The 17,768-nt window shown below is 41.3% G+C and overlaps 1 protein-coding gene across 6 annotated transcripts in view; it reads left to right on the top strand.

The window, feature by feature from the left end:
- The window catches only part of slc36a4 (solute carrier family 36 member 4), a 237,139-nt gene that overhangs the window by 63,900 nt on the left and 155,471 nt on the right, over positions 1–17,768 (top strand). The window contains exon 13 of one of the 6 annotated variants that reach the window (XM_029715729.1): positions 4,683–4,717. The exons of the other annotated variants lie outside the window; for them this stretch is intronic. Coding sequence (XP_029571589.1) covers positions 4,683–4,684 — 2 coding nt within the window. The 3' untranslated portion in view covers positions 4,685–4,717. Of the gene's footprint in view, positions 1–4,682; positions 4,718–17,768 lie in introns of those variants that run through there. 6 annotated transcript variants of the gene reach the window in all.

Here is a 17,768-nt window from a genome sequence, read left to right as displayed (position 1 = left end):
GTTCTGGGGCTGCTCAAACACAGCTGCACAAAAACAAGATCCCACAAAAACACAGGGAAAAACAGGCTGCCTAAGTATGGCTTCCAATCAGAGACAACGATAGACAGCTGCCTCTGATTGTAAACCATACCCAGCCAAAACATAGAAAACAAAACATAGAATACCCACCCACCTATCACACCCTGACCTAACTAAACAGAGAAAACACAGCTCTCCTAGGTCAGAGCGTGACAATTGTAGAAAACCATTACATTTACCTGTATTACTGTCTGTCTTTATGTTTGCGTCCTAATTGATAACATATTAAATATGACTTTACGCTCGTGGTTTTAGTTGAAAAATCATATCTTTGCTATTTGATGATGCTGGTCTAACTGGTTGGGGCCCAGATATGCTTACCGGCCTGTACTGGGTAGAAATATGTTCAAATACCGCCTTCGCTAGTTGTTAAGTTCTCGGTAGATAGAATTAAGCCGAAAGTGAACATCAAGGTGTCTGCATGTATTTTATATGTGTAGTGTATATTCAGTGATGTTCTCCTCTTGGTGGCGTACGAGTAGTGTATATACAGTGATGTTCTCCTCTTGGTGGTGTTAGAGTAATGCATATTCAGTGATGTTCTCCTCTTGGTGGTGTTAGAGTAATGTATATACAGTGATGTTCTCCTCTTGGTAGTGTTAGAGTAGTGTGTATTCAGTGATGTTCTCCTCTTGGTGGTGTTAGAGTAGTGTATATTCAGTGATGTTCTCCTCTTGGTGGTGTTAGAGTAGTGTATATTCAGTGATGTTCTCCTCTTGGTGGTGTTAGAGTAGTGTATATTCAGTGATGTTCTCCTCTTGGTGGTGTTAGAGTAGTGTATATTCAGTGATGTTCTCTTGGTGGTGTTAGAGTAGTGTATATTCAGTGATGTTCTCCTCTTGGTGGTGTTAGAGTAGTGTATATTCAGTGATGTTCTCCTCTTGGTGGTGTTAGAGTAGTGTATATTCAGTGATGTTCTCCTCTTGGTGGTGTTAGAGTAGTGTATATTCAGTGATGTTCTCCTCTTGGTGGTGTTAGAGTAGTGTATATTCAGTGATGTTCTCCTCTTGGTGGTGTTAGAGTAGTGTATATTCAGTGATGTTCTCCTCTTGGTGGTGTTAGAGTAGTGTATATTCAGTGATGTTCTCCTCTTGGTGGTGTTAGAGTAGTGTATATTCAGTGATGTTCTCCTCTTGGTGGTGTTAGGGTAGTGTATATTCAGTGATGTTCTCCTCTTGGTGGTGTTAGAGTAGTGTATATTCAGTGATGTTCTCCTCTTGGTGGTGTTAGAGTAGTGTATATTCAGTGATGTTCTCCTCTTGGTGGTGTTAGGGTAGTGTATATTCAGTGATGTTCTCCTCTTGGTGGTGTTAGAGTAGTGTATATTCAGTGATGTTCTCCTCTTGGTGGTGTTAGAGTAGTGTATATTCAGTGATGTTCTCCTCTTGGTGGTGTTAGAGTAGTGTATATTCAGTGATGTTCTCCTCTTGGTGGTGTTAGAGTAATGTATATACAGTGATGTTCTCCTCTTGGTGGTGTTAGAGTAGTGTATATTCAGTGATGTTCTCCTCTTGGTGGTGTTAGAGTAGTGTATATTCAGTGATGTTCTCCTCTTGGTGGTGTTAGGGTAGTGTATATTCAGTGATGTTCTCCTCTTGGTGGTGTGCTGTTTTTTCATGGTTTATGGCCCCAGTGAGACCCAGTGTTTTATTTGCCTTGTCACCCTGCCGTTGATCAAACCTAAGACACATAAAACATACCATGAAACAGGGTGTTACAGCAAGGTTTCTCTCTCATCACCGTGTGTGTGTGTGTGTGTGTGTGTGTGTGTGTGTGTGTGTGTGTGTGTGTGTGTGTGTGTGTGTGTGTGTGTGTGGCTCAGTTGGTAGAGTAAGGTGCTTGCAATGCCACGGTTGTTGGTTCAATTCTCATGGGGGACCAGTATGAAAAAGCAAGAAAACGTAAGCACTCACTACTGTAAGTCGCTTTGGATAAGAGCATCTGCTAAATGACTAAAATGTAAAAAGTGTGGGTGTGGCAGTGAAAGGTAGGTATGAAAAATGGGGACACGAGGGACACGTGTCTCTGTGTGTGCTCTTTCACCCCTTCATAAACAGCAATATTATTTTAACTCTATTAAACTCCAGCGAACAGTACCAGTCAAGTTTGGACACACCTACTCATTCAAGGGTTTTTCTGTATTTTCTACATTGTAGAATAATAGTGAAGACATCAACACCATGAAATAACACATATGGAATCATGTAGTAACCAACAAAGTGTTAAACAAATCAAAATATATTTTATATTTGAGATTCATCAAAGTAGCGACCCTTTGCCATGACAGCTTTGCACACTCTAGGCATTCTCTAAACCAGCTTCAATCGGTAGTCACCTGGAATGTGTTTCAATTAACAGGTGTGACTTGTAAAAAGTTAATTTGTGGAATTTCTATCCTTCTTAATGCATTTGAGCCCATCAGTTGTGTGGTGACAAGGTAGGGGTGGTATGCAGAAGATAACCCTATTTGGTAAAAGACCAAGTCCATATTATGGCAAGAACAGCTCAACAAGCAAAGAGAAACGACAGTCCATCATTACTTTACGATATGAAGGGCAGTCAATATGGAACATTTCAATAACTTTTTTTGAAAGTTTCAAGTGCAGTCACAAAAACCATCAAGCGCTATGATGAAACTGGCTCTCATGTTGACCGCCACAGGAAAGGAAGACCCAGAGTTACTTACCTCTGCTGCAGAGGATAAGTTCATTAGAGTTGCAGCCCAAATAAATGCTTCACAGAGTTCAAGTAACAGACACATCTCAATATCAGCTGTTCAGAGGAGACTGCGTGAATCAGGCCTTCATGGTCGAATTGCTGCAAAGAAACCACTACTAAAGGACAACAATAATAAGATGACTTGCTTGGGCCAAGAAAAACGAGCAATGGACATTAGACCGTTGGAAATCTGTCCTTTGGTCTGATGAATCCAAATTTGAGATTTTTGGTTCCAACCGCCTTGTCTTTGTGAGATGCAGAGTAGGTGAATGGATGATCTCCGCATGTGTGGTTCCCACCGTGAAGCATGGAGGAGGAGGTGTGATGGTGTGGGGGTGCTTTGCTGGTGACACTGTCAGTGATTGATTTAGAATTCAAGACACACTTAACCAGCATGGCTACCTTAACTTCTTGGGGCTATGTGGGACGTTAGCGTGGTGCACCCTATCAACAGCAGGTGCATTTCAAGAGCGGCAAATTTGAAACCAAATAAATGTCAAAATTCAAATTTCTCAAACATACAACTAACTTACACCCTTTGAAAGATAAACATCTCCTTAATCTAACCACGTTGTCCGATTTCAAAAAGGTTTTACGGGGAAAGCATAAAGTTAGGTTATGTTAGGAGAGTATATTGACAATAGCTGTGTGTAATGCATTGTCGATTCAAAGACAGGCGTCACCAAAACCATAAAATCAGCTAAAATTATGCACTAACCTTTTACAATCTCCATCAGATGACACTCCTAGGACATTATGTTAGACAATGCATGCATTTTTAGTTCTATCAAGTTCATATTTATATCTAAAAACAGCGTTTTACTATGGCGTTGATGTTCAGGAAATCGTTTCCCTCCAATACCGGCAGTCAAGTCATGACAACAAAATAATTAATTAATATTAGAAAACATTGGTAAAATATTATATTGTCATTCAAAGAATTATAGATTTACATCTCTTGAACGCAATGGACTTGCCAGATTTAAAATTAACCTTACTGGGAAATCACACTTTGCAATAATCTGAGCACTGCGCCCAGAAAAATACGCATTGCGATACAGACTAACCGCCATGTTGGAGAGATCTAAAATCGAAAATACTATGTAAATAATCCATTACCTTTGATTCTCTTCATCAGATGTCACTTCCAAAGAATCCCAGGTCCATAACGAATGTAGTTTTGTTCAAAAAAGCTCATCATTTATGTCCAAAAACCTCCGTGTTGTTAGCACATAATCTAAGCCAGCCGGACTTCACTTCACGAACGGAAAAAATATATTTACGTTCGTTCAAACATGTCAAACGTTGTATCGCATAAATCATTAGGGCCTTTTTTAACCAGAACATGAATAAAATTCAAGGCGGACCATTGGGTTCTCTTTTAAAACGTTTCGGAATGAGAGTACCCACCATCAACTCGGGCGCAAGGTGTCTAATGGGCCATCACCGTTCCAAGGCTCTTCTTCAGTCAGATCTCAGAGTAGAAGACTCAAAACACTTTGTAAAGGCTGGGGACATCTTGTGGAAGCAATAGGAAGTGCCAAAACATTCCTCAGCCCCTTTGTTTTTCAATGGTATAGGCTTAAAGTCAATTCAACACATCAGGTATCCACTTCCTGTCAGAATCTGTCTCAGGGTTTTGCCTGCCAAATGAGTTCTGTTATACTCACAGACACCATTCAAACAGTTTTAGAAACTTTAGGGTGTTTTCTATCCATATATAATAAGTATATGCATATTGTAGTTATTGGGTAGGATTAGTAACCAGATTAAATCGGGTACATTTTTTTATCCAGCCATGAAAATACTGCCCCCTATACCCTAACAGGTTAACATTATGCAGTGATATGCCATCCCATTTGGGACTATCATTTGTTTTTCAACAGGACAATGACCCAACACACCACCAGGCTGTGTGAGGGCTATTTGACCAAGAAGGAGAGCGATGGAGTGCTGCATCAGATGACCTGGCCTCCACAATCACCGACCTCAACACAATTAAGATGGTTTGGGAAGAGTTGCACAGCAGAGTGAAGGAAAAGCAGCCAACAAGTGCTCAACATATGTGGGAACTCCTTCAAGACTGTTCGAAAAGCATTCCTCATGAAGCTGGTTGAGAGAATGCTAAGAGTGTGCAAAACTGTCATCAGGGCAACGGGTGGCTACTTTGAAGAATCTCAAATATAAAATGTATTTTGATTTGTTTAACACTTTTTTTGGTTACTAGATGATTCCATATGTGTTATTTCATAGTTTTGATGTCTTCACTATTATTCTACAATGTAGAAAATAGTAAAGGTACATTAAAACCTTGAATGAGTAGGTGTATCCTAACTTTTGACTGATACTGTATGCCAGTCTAATGAAATCAGGATTCCGAGAAATGCCATATGCGTGCCGTTTCTAATAAGTTTCCCCGGAATGAAACTTAGCCCTTCTTCTATCTCACTGCTCCTGAAAACCTCCGATACTGGAATTTGATTTCCCTACATGTACCTTGGCAGCTCTCAGATGTATGGGCTAACAATATGTATTGTTTTAATTAAAAGAGGGTATTGAGTAGGTAAGGTCTCTGATGAACTGACTGCCTGTATGTCTTTGTCTGCTGGGAGGATGATGATAATGGGCCGGGATTAGATGTGAGGTCTCTCTCTCTCTTGCCCCCTCCCCTTCTTGGGATGATGAAGTTAGCTTGGACCAACACTCCAGATTCTGTTGGCAGTGTGTAGCGCTCACCTTGTGTGTGTGCTCATGTGGTTTCATGTGCGTGTGTATCTGTACTTTGGAATGAGTTGTGTGTGTATTTTTATCACTCTAACCTTGTCTAAGTTCTCTGTCTTTGTGTATGCGAGTGCCTCTTTCGCTCTATCTTTGGGTGTCTTTCAGTCTCTCTTTCAGTCTATCTCTACCTTTGGTTGTCTTTGAGTGTTTCTTTCAGTTTATTTTTCTGTCTGCCTGAACAGAGTCTGAACATAGAGGCGAGTTGGACATTCTGACGCGTGTACATGTGTACGCGCGCGCGCACACACAGAAAAAAAGTGGGCGTCTCGATGGAAGAGCACAAGGTCTGGGCCTCGCTCTTAGTAATGTGCCCGGCAACAAACATAATTGACAGAAAACAGACATTACTAATCCGGCCACGTGTAATCTTTATGGAAAACACCCACCTCCGCTCTGCAGCTAATTTTGCTGCTTTTCTCCATCTGCCTCTGGTTCCAACACGACGCAGGCTTCCCTGCTAACGCATGCTCTGGATGTCACTATCTCCCCCTACACACACGTACAACTGCACACACACGTACTTATGCACACACACACAGATGTCGACTCACATGCACTCATGCATGCACTCGCATATGAAAGAGAGAGTTTATCTACTCTGTGAATGAACAGCAGAGCAAAGCGGATGGGGTGGAGTGTTAAGTTCACCTCCGCTGTGAAGGACTGTCTGTCTGACCCAGTACTCTACTGTGAGAGTACAGTGAGGGTTGTGAACTGGGCCTGGAATTTACTTTGTGTAGTTTGATATTGTGTCTGTTGTAGAACATTTGTGGATGTGGGCATTAATGTTGGGATGATGTCATATTTACTCTGTGACTTTCCTCAGTTACTTACCTCTAAACTTTTTTGTTTACTGCAAAAGGCTAAGAGTCACTGTGCTTCATTGGTTCAGCTTTGTTATGACGCGTGTAATAGGGTTCTCTTTGTAATCACCAGAGCAGAAATGTTGTCGTTACGAGACATTAAACACCAGTCAACAGGCCAACTGGCAGATATTAGTACTAAAGTGACCTTTGTCTCAACTGGTTTGTTAGCTAAGAAGGGAAGTAAAAGGCTTTGCTTGCTTTTTCCAAACACACACACCTCATTGACAGACACACTGACAAACACACCAAGAGCGAGCATCAGAGGGACATATCTAGACTGAGGTGATATCTAGGGACTTCTATTTCTTTGTACTGTTGTTTTGCGCTGCAGAAAAGAGAAAAAGGGTTCAGGGATTCTCCCTGCCTGTCTCATCTTTCCCCCTCTACTCCCCGGGGCAGGTGGCAGCCTGTACCAGATGGGCAGAGCAGGTGTGTGGGGGAAGAGGAAACATTTCAATATGTAATGAGCTCCACCACCCTTCTCTAGGAGAAAAGCAACATACATCAATATTATTATCCCACTACAGTATATTATTATATACTGTAGTGTTGCAAGGTATATCGAAACTTTGGTACTTTTTTGATACAAAAAACCCCCGGTTGAGTACTATAATTTTTGTTATGTTCGGTACTTCTGTCAAATGTGTCTCACATGATTGAGAGGATCAAGTCTGTATCAGCACAGACCCTTTTATAGTGTGGAGAGTAAAGTGGCTGCTCCACTTAGGTATTCATTGCTAGAGCTGTCTGGGCCCCATTAGCTCCGTACTCATGATGCACAGAAGTTAAAACGTTTGAATAATGCTACACGATATGTTGAAACTGTTCGCAAAACAGTGTCCATACATGCTAGAACGTTTTCACAATGCAAGACGATACCGGTAGCTTTCAGTTCCCTAACCTACTGCTTTGTTTGTGATAAAATGCAAACCATAATGCAAAATATGCTGATTTCAAAGCTGATTGCCACCAAAAACTTCCCATTTTCTCCCTGTGCCACAGAAAACGAATGAACGTCTTCGTCTCCCTCCCCTCTGGTTTATACTAGATTAAATAGCCACAAAGTCAAATTCCACAGCCACATTCTGCCTTGTGAATGATCTCATTACTTTCTTAAATAGACAGCATACACTTTGATAATAGAGGGGATTGCTTCTTCCATGCGAATGTTGTTGATCAGTACAATAAAATATGTTCTCCTAGCAGTTTCCTATAAAGTAAGTCCTAAATGTAAGGGAGTGTTTTGTCATCAGCTAATACAAGTTCAAAAACTCAATGCACACATTCCTATTGAATAAAATGCATTCACCTGTATTGTGAATAGACCTAGGCTGCACCTTGATTTACCCAGTTTCTATCGCTAAAAAAATATACATAAACATTTTCACATGTAATAATGTTGAACTCAAAAGATGCCCAACGATTTAACAGAGCAGTAGCTGAGTGTGTCTGTCTAGATCAAGTGCCATTATGTGACTTTGGCTGGGACGCCTTGTTTTGTTGTGGTATCGTTTTCATATCGAGTATCGTGATACTAAACCTGGTATTGGTGTTAACATTCTGGTATGGTGACAATACTAATATGCTGTATCGGCCTTCACACACACACAGAGAGAGAGACTATCAGGCAGTTCAGACATACAGTATGTATAAACACACAAAGACGAGATGTGTTGAAGTTCTTCAGGTATTGAACTTTACCTACACTCCAACAGCCAGACAGAACATCCCAAAATAATCTTCTTATTGATCAGTCATTACCGTTTGAACATTGCAGCTCTCCACGTTGGTACAGCTTCAAAGCTGTTTCCTAGGTAACTGTTCTTCTATAGTGTTCTGTCTTTCTTTTTCTGTCCTCGGTCAAAGGCCGGCATCTGATCTCAAGGGCTGAATGTGGAGAGAGGGAGGGAGGAACACCAACTCCACACTCTGCCTTGTAGTTACCAGGATCCCTATCCATGGTGCTGAACTGCCTGGCTGACTAGTGAGAACCTGGTCCTCGGTGCTGATCTGTCTTGGTGATTAGTCAGAACCCTCTCTGGTGCTGAACTGGGTGGGTGAATAGTTAGAGCCCTGTCCACGGTGCTGAACTGCCTGGCTGATTAGTGAGAAGCCGGTCCTCGTTGCTGAACTGGCTGGGTAAATACTGAATGGCCTACAGGAGGTTTTTAGAAAGATGGACTTGTACTTGGTATATGCTCACACAGTAGAGGGGGTTATAAGTGTTTGTTCGAGCAGTCCATTTTTAAGAACTGCCAAAGAAGAGCAGCAGGCCAGTATGTTGATTGCTGGACCTCCATAGTTTGTTTTTATTGTTGTAATCATTAAATAGTGATGACGGTGCCTGGATCATAACAAGCATAGCATGCTCAGTATAATTGCGCTATAAAATGGTTATATAAAAGGCTTTTGTTGTGTTGGTAGTCACGCCAGGAAGAAGAGTTCTCCTCTCACACTCTAAGCTTTAGTCTCTGTAGGAGGTCAGCGAAAACATAACTGGGGATTTTAGTGTCAGTATGTTTTTCCCCCGGTATAATGTATTGATAGAACTTCACTGTCGTGTGTTGTAATACTAAACCTGGTATCGGTATCAAAGTCAAAATGAATGTGTGTGTATATATCAGTGTAAGTCTGTGTAATTCAGTGCTTCTGGGGTCTTAATAGATACTGATGAAAGAGACTGATGAAAGAGACTGATAAAACAACGCACCACCTGTATGACTGGAGGAGACTTCTAGCTTACTAATAGACTGTTGCCTTAAGCCTAACCTGCTAGTGGACTGTGGAGTTTTCCAATCTGGAGGGTGTTGGAAGAATAGGAGATGGACGCACTTTCTCCTCAGGAGCCTGAGGCCTTCCCTTCATTAGTATGTCCTCCAGGGTGTATAGTCCAGTCAGCTGTGTTAGACAGGCCCACTCTGGCACCCCAACCTGACCACTTCTCCTCTCTACAGTGCATTAGGAAAGTATTCAGACCCACATTTTGATACGTACAGCCTTATTCTAAAATGGATTGAATAAAAATATGTTCCTCATCAATCTACACACAATACCTCATAATGACAAAGTGAAAACATGTTTTTAGAAATTTTAGCAAATGTATTAAAAATAATAAACAGAAATACCTTATTTACATTAGTATTCAGACTCTTTGCTATGAGACTTGAAATTGAGCTTAGGTGCATCCTGTTTCCATTGATCATCCTTAATTGGAGCACACCTGTGGTAAATTCAATTGATTGGACAGGATTTGGAAAGGCACACACTTGTCATATAAGGTCCCACAGTTGACAGTGCATGTCAGAGCAAAAAACGAGCCTTGAGGTCGAAGGAATTGTCCTTAGAGCTCCGAGACAGGATTCTGTCGAGGCACAGAGCTTGGGAAGGGTAGCAAAACATTTCTGCATCATTGAAGGTCCCCAAGAACAAAGTGGCCTCCATCATTCTTAAATGGAAGAAGTTTAGAACCACCAAGGTTCTTCCTAGAACTGCCCACGTGGCCAAACTGAGAAATCGGGAAGAATGGCCTTGGTCAGGAAGGTGACCAAGAACCTGATGGTCACTTCCTCTGTGGAGATGGAAGAAACTTCCAGAAGGACAACCATTTTTGCAGCACTCCACCAATCAGGACTTTATGGTAGAGTGGCCAGACGGAAGCCACTCCTCAGTAAAAGGCTCATGACCGCCCACTTGGAGTTTGCCAAAAGGTACCTAAAGACTCTGACCATGAAAAATAAGATTCTCTGGTCTGATGAAACCAAGATTGAACTCTGGCCTGAATGCCAACCATCACATCTGGAGGAAACCTGGCCCCATACCTATGGTGAAGCATGGTGGTGGCAGCGTCATGCTGTGGGGATGATTTTCAACGGCAGGGACTGGGAGACTAGTAGGGATCAAGGCAAAGATGAATGGAGCAAGTACAGAGAGATCCTTGATCAAGAGCTCTCAGGACCTCAGACTGGGGCAAAGGTTCACCTTCCAACAGGACAACGACCCAAAGCACACAGCCAAGACAACACAGGAGTGGCTTCGGGACAAGTCTCAATGTCCTTGAGTGGCCCAACCAGAGCCTGGACTTGAACCCAATCGAACATCTCTGGAGAGACCTGAAAATAGCTCAGCAGCGACGCTCCCCATCCAACCTTACAGAGCTTGAGAGGATCTGCAGAGAAGAATGGGAGAAACTCCCCAAATACAGGTGTGCCAAGCTTGTAGCATCATACCCAAGAAAACTCAATGCTGTAATCGCTGCCATTGGTGCTTTAACAAAATACCTAGTAAAGGGTTTGAATACTTATGTAAATGTGATATTTCAGTTTATTTGTAATAAATGTGCAAAAATGTCTGAACCAGTTTTTGCTTTGTCATTATGGGGTATTGTGTGTAGATTGGGGGGGGGGGAAGACGATTTATTCAGTTTTAGAATAAGGCTGTAACATAACAAAATGTGGAAAAAGTCAAGGGGTCTGAATACTTTCCGAAGGCACTGTATATCCTGTGTAATTTAGCTTGATAAATCAATATGGAGGACTAGAATCAAGGCCTTTGACAAGTCTGCTCTAAGTTGAGGTCTATTCAAAGTGTACTAAGCTCATCACGCCAGTGGGGATCGGTCTCAAAGCTAGACTTTCATGAGGCTATCACCCTCCACTCCTTACTCGCGCACACACACACACACACACACACACACACAGTGTTGTACAGCTAACCTTGTGGAGACACACAATTCAGGACTTCTGGTCCCCACAAGAATAGTTAAACATGTCCACACACACACACACACACACACACACACACACACACACACACACACACACATATATATATATATATATATATATGTGTGTGTGTGTGTGTGTGTGTGTGTGTGTGTGTATATATACACACACACACACACACACACATACAAACAAATGAACAGTTTGCGGTTGAAATCTAATAGAGTGCCTTCCCAGTGAGAAAGGGTACATAGAGTATGACATGTACCTGTCTTTGGCTGCTTTAGGCTGTGTGGTTGACCTCAGCCTCAACCCATAGAGATGTCGATTCAGAGGATTCATAGGCCATCATTATAGCCATCATTGACTTGTTTCAAATGTCTTTCAACCTGTTTCAAACAAGTAGAGAGGTTGAGTTCAGTCCAATAGTTCTGATGGATATCCTCTGTGGTTGAGGGTTCTATTCCAACTGATGTTTGTCGTTGATAGTGTGTCTGGATTGAAAACCCTCTGGGCATCTTCCCAACACCTGAACCTGACACAGCTGGTAATGACTCAACAAAACAACAATACAAATAAAATAACTTTACAGCAATATGAAAAAAATAGTTCCAAAATAGCATGCCGGGACTGACTCGGACGAAGCTCCGCCTCAGTAGTCTCTGTTCCCTGCATTATTTAGCCTGACGTTTAGAAATGGAGGGTGCCTTTCTCTCGTGTCGGAGTATTTCTCTCTCTAGTAGAAAGGTGTGTTTATCTAGATGTCCACGCCTCAGGGGAACTATTTTCCTCCAAATGTAGATTTTCTGCACCTAACCCTCTGGTCATTGATACAGTGCCTTCAGAACATATTCACACCCCTTTTTTCCACATGTTGTTGTGTTACAGTCTTAATTTAAAATGTAGAACATTTTAGAGTTTTTTTTATTCACTGGACTAAAAAAATACCCCATAGTGTCAAAATGGAATTATGTCTTTAGAAATTTTTACGAATTAATAAAAAATGAAAAGCTGAAATGTCTTGAGTGAACAAGTATTCAACCGCTTTGTTATGGCAAGCCTAAATACGTTCAGTAGTAACAATGTGCTTAACAAGTCACATGGACTCATGCAATAGCAGTGTTTAACATTGATTTCTGAATGACTACCTCATCTCTGAACCTCACATATACAGTTATCTGTAAGGTCCATCAGTCGAGCAGTATGTTTCAAACACAGATTCAACCACGAAGACTAGGGAGGTTTTCCAATGCCTCGCAAGGAAGGGCATGTAGTGGTAGATTGGTAAAAAAAGACATTGAAAATCCCTTTGAGCATGGTTAAGTTATTAATTACACTTTGAACGGTGTATCAATATACCCTGTCATTACAAAGATACAGGCGTCCTTCCTAACTCAGTTGCCGGAGAGGAAGGAAACCGCTCAGGATTTCACCATGAGGCCAATGGTGACTTTAAAACATTTACAGAGTTTAATGGCTGCGATAGGAGAAAGCTGATGATGGATCAACAAAATTGTAGTTACTCCACAATACTAACCTAATTGACCGAGTAAAAAGAAGGAAGCCTGTACAGAATCAAAATATTCCAAAGCATGCATCCTGTTTGCAACAAGGCACTAAAGTGATACTGCAAAAAATGCAGCAAAGCAATTAACATTTTGCCCTGAATACATAGTGTTTTGTTTGGGGCAAATCCAATACAACATGTTACTAAGTACCACTCTCTATATTTTCAAGCATTGTGGTTGTTTTTCAAGCATGATTGCATCATGTTATGGGTATGCTTGTAATCGTTAAGGACTAAGGAGTTTTTCAGGATAAAAAATAAACTGAATGGAGCTAAACACAGGCAAAAATCCTAGAGGAAATCTGGTTGCTTGCTTTCCACCAGACACTGGGAGATGAATTCACCTTTCAGCAGGACAATAACCTAAAACACAAGGCCAAATCTACATGGGAGTTGCTTACCAAGAAGACAGTGAATGTTCCTGAATGGCCGAGTTACTGTTTTGACTTAAATCAACTTGAAAATCTATGGCAAGACCTGAAAATGGTTGTCTAGCAATGATAAACAATGAATTTGACAGAGCTTGAAGAATTTTGATTGGGAAAATGTTGCAAAATCCAAGTGTGGAAAGCTCTTAGACTTACCTAGAAAACTGCCAAAGGTGCTTCTACAAAGTAGTGACTCAGGGGTGTGAATACTTATGTAAATTAGATATTTCTGTATTTCAATAAATGTGCTAAAGTGTATACAAACATGTTTTCACTTGTGTAGCTCAGTTGGTAGAGCATGGCACTTGCAATGCCAGGGTTGTGGGTTTGATTCCCACGGGTGACCAGTATGAACAAATATGAAAATGTATGCACTCCCTACAGTAAGTCGATCTGGATAAGAGCGTCTGCTAAGTGACTAAACTGTAGACTTTGTCATTATGGGGTATTGTGTGTAGATGGGTGAGATGTTTAAAAAAAATTTTTTTTGCATTTTCCAATTAAGAACATTCAAAACAAAAGTGAAAATATGTTAGACAACAAAGGACAAAGTGACGGTAACAGACGAGCGTAATAAAAAAATAAAAATTATATATACGGACATACATAAAAAACATACATGATACATAAGTCATAATAAAGAGTAAAATAAAAAATTATAATAATGAGACATTGAATCATATGGTCACCTGCCGTAAGCTACATATTATAGATTACGTGTGAAACATTATATAAGAATTATATAGAGATTCAATCAATGTGATGTGAGGGGAGATTCTCCATATAGTCAATAAAAGGTTGCCAAATTCTGTAAAATGTCTTTAACTTATTCCTCAAGCAGTAAGTGATTTTCTCCAGTGGGATACAACTATTAACTTCCGATAGCCACATTGCAACTGGCAGGAAGGAATCCGATTTCCATTTCAAGGCAATACATTTCTTGACAATCGCTAGCAATATTTCTGTTAGCTTTATAGTATGACTTTGCCTAAGATTGGTGTTAGTATAGTTACCCAGTAGACAGACCTCCGGGTCTAAAGGGAATGCAACCCCATGGATTGAGGATATGGTATCGCATACCCCCTGCCAGAAACTGTGTAGTTTTGAACACTGCCAAGTGGAATGGAGGAATGTTCCTTCATCTGAGCCACATCTAAAACATAGGGAGGAGATATCAGGGTTGAACCTGTGCAGTCTAGATGGGGTGATATAGAGCTGATGGAGGGAATTAAACTGGATCAGTCTGTATCTGGAGTTCAATGTGGATGTAACACCATCCCTGCATAGGTCACTCCATAGGCCCTCATCAAGATCAATACCCAGATCTTTTTCCCATCTAAGTCGGGGTTTATCTAGCTCAGGCAGTGTTAGTACTGACATAAGAGCATCGTAAACACGGAAAATGGTCTTGAATAGTGGTTGGTCTGCATGGCAGAGTTGTTCAATAGGTGACATCTTAGGTAGGTTCCATTGTCCCTTGAGAGTCACCCTAATAAAGTCTCGTAGTTGTAGGTAGCTAAAGAAGTCCCTGTTAGACAAGTGGTATTTCTGTTTCAGCTGTTCAAAAGACATAAGAACTCCCTCCTCATAACAGTGTTCCAGAAGAGTGATCCCCTTATCAGACCATGGTCTAAAGTTACTATTCTGGAAAAACATAGGGATCAATCTATTGTTCCATAGAGGGGTTTTAGGGGAAAGAAATCCCTCTCGTCTGAACAGCTCATACAGTTTGCACCATGCCAGGACAGAATGTATGATTAAAGGGTTGTCTGTCCTGGTTTTTATAGATTTTCTGTCCCATTTGTAAAACAATTCTGCCCCCGTGTCATCATTCACCTCAAGCTTTTCAATGTTCAACCATGAGGGAGAGGGACCATTGTCAAACCTCTGAGCCAGAAACCTAGACTGTGCAGCCCAGTAGTACATTCTAAAATTGGGGAGGTTTAAGCCCCCTTGACCGTAATCCAGGGTCAGTTTGTCCAGGCTAACCCTCGGGGTTTTGCCATGCCAGATAAACCGTCTGGTCAGCTTGTCGAGAGAGGAAAAGAATGCTGCGGGCACAGGGATAGGGAGAGATTGAAACAAATATAGAAATCTGGGCAGGATATTAATTTTAATCACATTGATTCTACCCAGTAGAGTGAGGGGCAAGTCCATCCACTTACACAGGTCACCCTCCACCTTTTGCAACAAGCTGGCCAGATTGAGTCTATAGAGGTTGTTCAGGTTACCATCCACCATTATGCCCAAATATGTGAAGCCCAGAGGCGACCATCGAAAAGGAAACTTGTGCTTGATGGTATGATGGTCAAAGACGGACAACGGTAAGATTTCGCTTTTATCGAAGTTAACCATATATCCAGAGAAAGAACTATAACACTGTAGTATGATCTGCAAGTGAGAGAGGGAGTGTTCTGGGTTTGTTAGAAATAAGATAAGGTCGTCCGCAAAGAGTGATAATTTATGCATATGGGGGCCCACCTCAAAGCTATGTATGTCAGGGCACGATCTAATAGCCTCAGCCAACGGTTCGATGGCGAGGGCAAAGAGGTGGGGGCTAATTGGGCAACCTTGTCTGTTCCCCCTATAGAGAGGGAAAGAGGAGGAAGTAATCCCATTGGTAGCAATCCTAGCTTTAGGAGATTTGTAGAGTGATTTTATCAAATTTACAAACACAGTACCTAAACCAAACTTTTCCAAGACGCGAAAGAGGTGTGGCCATTCAACCCTATCAAAGGCCTTTTCAGCGTCGAGGGAGACTGCGACACTAGGTATTTTGTTTTTTTGTTTTTGTTAGCAAGGTGAATTATATCAAAGAACCTTCTGAGATTATTGGAGGACAGTCTATTAATTCTGAAGCCAGTCTGATCTGGGTTGACCAGCAGGGGAAGACATGACTCCAGTCTCTTAGATAGCATCTTGGTGACCAGTTTACAATCTGTGTTAAGGAGAGAGATTGGTGACCAGTTTAAAATCTGTGTTAAGGAGAGAGGTTGGTCTATAGGAGGCGCACTTTAGCAGGTTTTTCCCTTTCTTGTGGATTACAGTAATCACTGCTTGAGAGAAAGACTCTGGAAAGCAGTTGTCTTCCCCGGCTTTTTGAAGTACCTCCATAAGGTAGGGGACCAACAGCTCCCTAAATTCTTTATAGAACTCCAGAGGGAAGCCATCCTCCCCAGGAGATTTATTAGAAGGTAAGGATTTAATGGCTTCCAACAATTCAGGAACTGAGAAGTGTTCACTCAGGCACTCTCTGTCTTCCTCTGACAGGCATGGGAGGTTGAGAGAGGAGAGAAAGGAGTCGATCTCTGATAGATCATCGCTTGATTGGGAAGTGTAGAGGTCTTCATAGTATTTCTTAAAGGTATTATTAATTTCGGTAGGGTCGAAATATATCTCATTAGTAAGAGTTTCTATTGCATTAATTGTCCTCTTACTTTCCTCTGCTTTCAGTTGCCATGCCAGTACTTTGTGAGCTTTCTCTCCAAGCTCGTAATAACACTGTTTTGATTTAGTGATGGCCCTCTCAGCTTGATATGTGTTTAGAATATTATATTTCAGTTTTTTATTTACCAAAAGCCTGTATAGATCTTTAGTCGGGCCTCTTTGGTAGGTTTTCTCTAGCTCGGAGATTTCAGATTCAAGGACATTCAGTTCCGCACCGTGTTTTCTCTTCAACCCTTTAGTATAGGAAATGATCTGTCCCCTCAGATAGGCTTTCAATGTGTCCCAAAGAATGAAACTGTCAGGAGCGGAGGGTTTGTTTGTCAAAGTAAAAATATTGATCTGCTCTTTGATAAATGCACAAAATTCAGGTTGCTTTAGGAGTTTAGAATTTAGTCTCCATCTATATGCTCCATTTACCTTGGTAGGAATAGAGATTGATAATACCAGAGGAGAATGGTCACTAAGCAATCTGGGGAGATACTCGATATCTAACACTCTATGAAACAGTTGGGTCGATAGTAAAAAGTTATCTATGCATGTGTGTGTCTTGTGTGGGTGTGAATAAAAATAGTTGTCCCTATCCTGTGGGTGCAACTGTCTCCAGATGTCTAGTAAATGAAGATCTTTCATGAATGACATGGTGAGCTTGGTGGCTTTGGTAAGAAGGGAGGGTTTATCAGAGGACCTATCAAGAACTGTATCTAAACAAACATTTAAATCTCCTCCAGCCAGTGGCCATCCTGGTGGTGCTTGAACGACCTAAAGGAAGACATTCTGTATAAACATATGGTCATCGAAGTTAGGAGCATAAATATTCAACAGGGTCCAAGACTCTGAAAACATATGCCCCTGCACCAAAACAAACCTGCCCGAGGGATCAGAGATGGTGTTGTTGACGCAGAAGGGGATGTGTCTACTTATCAAAATTGCAGTTCCTCTTGCTTTGGCGTTAAAAGAGGACGCAAAAACTTGCCCTACCCATTCCCTCTTCAATTTCTTGTGTTCGCTGGCTGTAAGATGTGTTTCTTGTAGAAACACAATGTCAGCCTTTAATTTCTTAAGGTATGTATAGACTCTTTTCCTTTTAATCGGGCTGTTAAGACCTTTTACGTTGAATGTGACATATTTTAGTGGATTAAGCATAGGTTGGGTTTCAAATATG

The sequence above is a fragment of the Salmo trutta genome, chromosome 26, assembly GCF_901001165.1.
Source record: "Salmo trutta chromosome 26, fSalTru1.1, whole genome shotgun sequence".
NCBI classification, from domain to species: Eukaryota; Metazoa; Chordata; class Actinopteri; order Salmoniformes; family Salmonidae; genus Salmo; species Salmo trutta.
The sequence above is the reverse complement of the archived record's forward strand: the minus strand, read 5'-3'. Positions and strand labels throughout refer to the sequence as shown.